Source organism: Aquarana catesbeiana, linkage group LG10 (assembly GCF_042186555.1).
Source record: "Aquarana catesbeiana isolate 2022-GZ linkage group LG10, ASM4218655v1, whole genome shotgun sequence".
Lineage (NCBI taxonomy): Eukaryota > Metazoa > Chordata > Amphibia > Anura > Ranidae > Aquarana > Aquarana catesbeiana.
The window spans coordinates 29,905,046-29,909,505 of record NC_133333.1 but is presented as its reverse complement, the minus strand read 5'-3'; the positions used below and the strand labels follow the sequence as shown (position 1 = coordinate 29,909,505).

The window sequence follows — 4,460 nt, the reverse complement described above, 5'->3', positions numbered from 1 at the left end:
CCCTCCTTTCTAGTGCTAAGTCAGACTGAGTTGTTCCTAAACCCAGATGATAGACAAACTCAACTCTTTCTACTTCCTCTTTCTCTACATCTTTCTTTCTTCCTACTTCCTACTCTATCCCATTCTTTTCATACTATTACACCCAAATGCGCTGGGTGACAGAGGTTTGTACGGAAATTAAATTTACAGTTATCTGTTGCCTAGGGGAGTACCCATAATATGGTATATTTACTGCTGACCCGTGGTGAGATGCAAGTTAGGATCGGGGGGGTTGAGACTCCCCACCTGGCACAGCTTGAACGCCGGACGCTGAAGGGGACTCCCCCGGACTGGCCTGATCTCATTACGGCAATATTTGACTTGACGTGCCTCAGAGGCCCAAAATAGCCCACAGGATGAAGCTGGTTGTTTATTGGGCTTCATTAATAGTTTTCTGGTTACGGTATGTGCCAATTAATTCTCTAAAATGTTCTTTATTTGGCTCTCTGATTTCACGCTAGCTCCTCTGGAGCGACGCCTGCATTGTATCACAAAGCATCTCTTCTGTTTCACCAATGCTCCGCTTGTATATTACATTTTTATACTTCAAAATAAAAAAAAATTGAGATAAAAACAGTGTTCACAACCTATACACTTTATTCAGGTCCATAGAGTACATAACCACAAATGTTAGCAAATCATCCCTCAATATGTGTTAAAAATCACATTTGACTTATTGCAAGATTAGGTAAAAATCTGTGTCTATTTTGATCTGTCAGGTTGGTTTCCTCAATAAAAGTTCTCTCAAACCCAGATTTAATAGCACTCCACAATTTTTGCTTGAAGTCTTGCCCAATGAAGACATAGAGAAGAGGGTTAACACAGCTGTTTGAATAAGCCAATAAAGATGATATAGATCTGCCTATAGCAATTACAAGCCAGATATTAGGATTCCATGTTTTGCTTCCGTATGAAGACATGATGGCAAAGACATGATAAGGAAACCAGCAAATAAAGAAGGAAATGATGACGGCAGCAATAACTTTAAAAGGTTTGTTAGATGTTACTCTGTGATTTCTTCGAATACGCAAAAAGATGACAGTGTAACAAAAGATAATGATGGTAAAAGCTATAACAAACAGAACAATATGTACATCGTGCATTACCCAATTGTCCAAACAATACACAAATTCATCACCTACATCATATATATGTGTATTTATAAAGTAAAATACATTGAGCAAAAGAGATATAATCCAAATTGCAAGAATTACTTTAACAGCCAATCTCACAGTGCGATGGTTCCGACACCAAATAGGGAAGACTACAGAGATGCAGCGATCAATGCTGATGACGGTGAGTTGTAGGACACTGGCAGACATATTGAGATAAATTGAAAAGCGGTTAAGCTTGCACATGAAGGTTCCAAATGGCCAGTAATAGCTAAGGGCGATGTAAGTGATAGTTAAGGGTAGGAAAAGGCTGAAGGTAAAATCGGCAAAAGCTACACTTAAGAACCAAACAGAGTTGACTGTCTTCTTCATCCTGAAGGCAACAAACCAGATGACCAGACCATTTCCAGTTATTCCCAGCAAACATATCCCAGATAAAACAACCATTGATGAAACATTGAGTATTTCATGCATAGTGGTAAAGGAGTCTTCCTCAGTGGTGTTGGTCTCCATACTTCCAGACATGTCAGGGGTCAGATATCAAGTTTGATGTTCTGCAAAGTCAAAACCAAGACGTGTAAATGGGATCTAAGCAATATGTAACAAAGGTACACTGTGGCCTTTGAAGAAACATCCTGACCAAGCAAACTGGGGGACAAATGTATTTTTATAATTTTATGAACAATCTTCATTGTTTCACTACAGCACTAAAAAGGGTTTTTGTCAGATGAAAAAGGAAGCACAGCATTAAATAAACAAAACAATACTGACATACAGTATATACATCTTTATTGATGTATTATAAAAGTGGATTTTAAAGCTAAATAATCTCACCACTAGTGTTGGGCCGAACACCCCCCCCCCCCCGCCCCCGGTTTGGTTTGTGACAGAACTCTTGAACATTGCAAACCCTATTAAAGTCTATGGGACCCGAACGTGAAAAATCAAAAGTCCCCATTTTGAAGGCCTATATGCAAGTTATTGGCCACAAAATGGTTATGAGGTCTGGGTACTGTCCTGGGGGGCATGTATTAATGGCAAAATGTATTTAAAAAAAGAAGAAGTTTTTACAGGAGCAGTGATTTTAATGATGAAACAATAGTTAAACAATAAAAATGAAAAATTCCTTTAAAAATAGTGCCTGGGAGGGCCCCCTTAGTCTGCCTGTAAAGTGGCACATCTGTACCACGTATAGAACCTGCTGCAGCAAAACTGACATTTATAAAGGAAAAAAGACATTCAAATTGCTGGCAATACAATACCATTGGCGGCAATACAAAAATGTAAAAAAAAAATGGCGTGGGGGGTCGCCCACCAATCCATACCAGGCTCTTTGGGTCTGGTATGGATTTTAAGCGGAACATTATGCCAAAATGTAAAAATAAAATGGCGTGGGTTCCCCTCCAAAATCCAAACCAGACCCTTATCCGAGCATGCAGTCTGGCAGGTCAGGAAAGGGGAGAGGACGAGGCCCCCAAACCATACCAGGCCATATGCCCTTAACATGGGGGGTGCTTTGGGGTGGGCCTCTTACTGACAACCCTGGGCTGTGGTTGTGGGGGTTCCCAAGGAGGGGGCTTATCGGAATATTGAAGCCCCCTTTAAGAAGGGGCCCTAGATGCCAGACCCCCAAATGCGAATGAGTATGTGGTACATAGTATTCACCAAACAAGTGTCAAAAAGAAATAAGAACAATTCCTTTATTAAAAATAAAAAAATGTCCCCCGATGTAGATCCATCATCAATCATGCCGCCCGCTGCCACTGCTGGACTCGAAAAAAGAAAACAAAAATGCTTAGCCTGCAACGAAGGGTACGGCGATGGTGGTGGGCATCGTGATTGATGATGGATCTACATTGGGGACATTGCTTTTTTATTTTTAATTAAGGAATTGTCAAAAACTGTGTGTGTGTTTTTATTTCTTTTTGACATTTTGTTTGGTGAATGAACAGGGGTACAATGTAACCCAAACTCATTCACATGGGGGCAGGATCTAGGAGCCCCCGGGGGTGAGCCAACTCAATATTGAACCCTATGGACTAAGACTGGGATGCCATTAAAGTTCATGTGCGTGTAAAGGCAGGTGTGCCAATACTTTTGGTAATATAGTGTACTTTCCATACATATTAAGCTCTTAAATAAGTTGATTCATGTGACTTCTGTTTGTCATAATACATATCTCAGTATTGTAAATGCACAGTTTAGATTTTGAACCAATGGAATAATAGACATAAGATTGTTAATAAAGATATAGAATATAAGATTTTAGGTGTGTAGAACTCAACCTCATTATTATCCTAAGTAAACCTTATATCATTCTTATTCATCCAATGTACTACAATGTAAAGAATATAGAGTAATAGGTGTTTGTTTCCATTGGAATCTTTCTATAGCTGGAGACCTATAGTAACCTATGATTGCATAAAAATTACACTATCGATGGAATATTCTGTCAGATACAGATTCCCACAGAAGCAAGAATGTTTAGATATAATTCCCAACTAATGTATTAAAAAGTCTAAGACACTTGCTGTCCTCCATACAATATTCGTTTTAGGTGGCTAAAAAACAAACCACCTGACCCCACCCCCCCAGCATCCCAACCCCATACTCACGCGGTTGCGCTCCGGTGTTTGTGACAATGTAGAACGAGATCGCTCCCTCCGATGAGGACAGCCTCCTCCAGATCTCCCGGATCTCCATATACATCCTCCTCCAGTACCAGCCAATACGGTCACTTCTCCTCTTGGTCAATCGGGTATTCTCGGGAGAAGCAGGAAGACATTAGCTAATATTAATTTGCAATTGTCACACAACTGAGTGGGCTCAGGGCGCAGTGCTCTGTGCCTTGAGCCCATCCCTTTTTAAAACCAATTAGAGCCTCAGGTTTTAATCACCTGCTTCCAAAAAAATTAAAAATAAAGCCCATAGAAATCCATGCGTCCGGAGCCCTGCATGTAGATTAGGGGTCGGGCACATGGATTAGTGGGGCAGCCATTAGTACAACAGATGAGGTCATGTTTATCTGGTGACTACGTACTAGGTATCAGTTACCCACACAATGGAATGCTTTAGAAAACATTCCCTTTGTTCAACAGATTTCTGAAATACTATTTTTTTTTTTAAATCATTAAAATCCCTTCTGTATTCTTTTTATGATATTATTGTCTTTACCTGGAGTCCAGTTGTTTCAGGTAGAAGTTTTCTGCTCCAGCACAGCTCAGCAATGTGTATGCACTTAGTATAGTGTGACTCTTTTTAGGTCTAAGACTTGGCTATGACGTTATCTGACAATACCAATGTCTGTAG

At 40.1% G+C, this 4,460-nt stretch overlaps 1 protein-coding gene across 2 annotated transcripts; it reads right to left on the bottom strand.

The window, feature by feature from the left end:
- Positions 1-623: 623 nt before the first annotated feature.
- LOC141109980 (formyl peptide receptor 2-like) lies at positions 624-4,460 on the bottom strand. Of its 2 annotated transcripts, XM_073601229.1 has the most exons (3): positions 4,326-4,460; positions 3,767-3,914; positions 624-1,705 (listed from the first exon to the last, which is right to left on the bottom strand). In XM_073601229.1, the coding sequence occupies exon 3, from the start codon at positions 1,674-1,676 to the stop codon at positions 702-704; it is 975 nt and encodes a 324-aa protein (XP_073457330.1). In that variant the 5' UTR covers positions 1,677-1,705; positions 3,767-3,914; positions 4,326-4,460; the 3' UTR covers positions 624-701. The 2 variants fall into 2 exon arrangements, with proteins under 2 accessions (XP_073457330.1, XP_073457331.1); XM_073601230.1 differs by lacking the exon at positions 4,326-4,460 and having other exon boundaries at positions 3,767-4,144.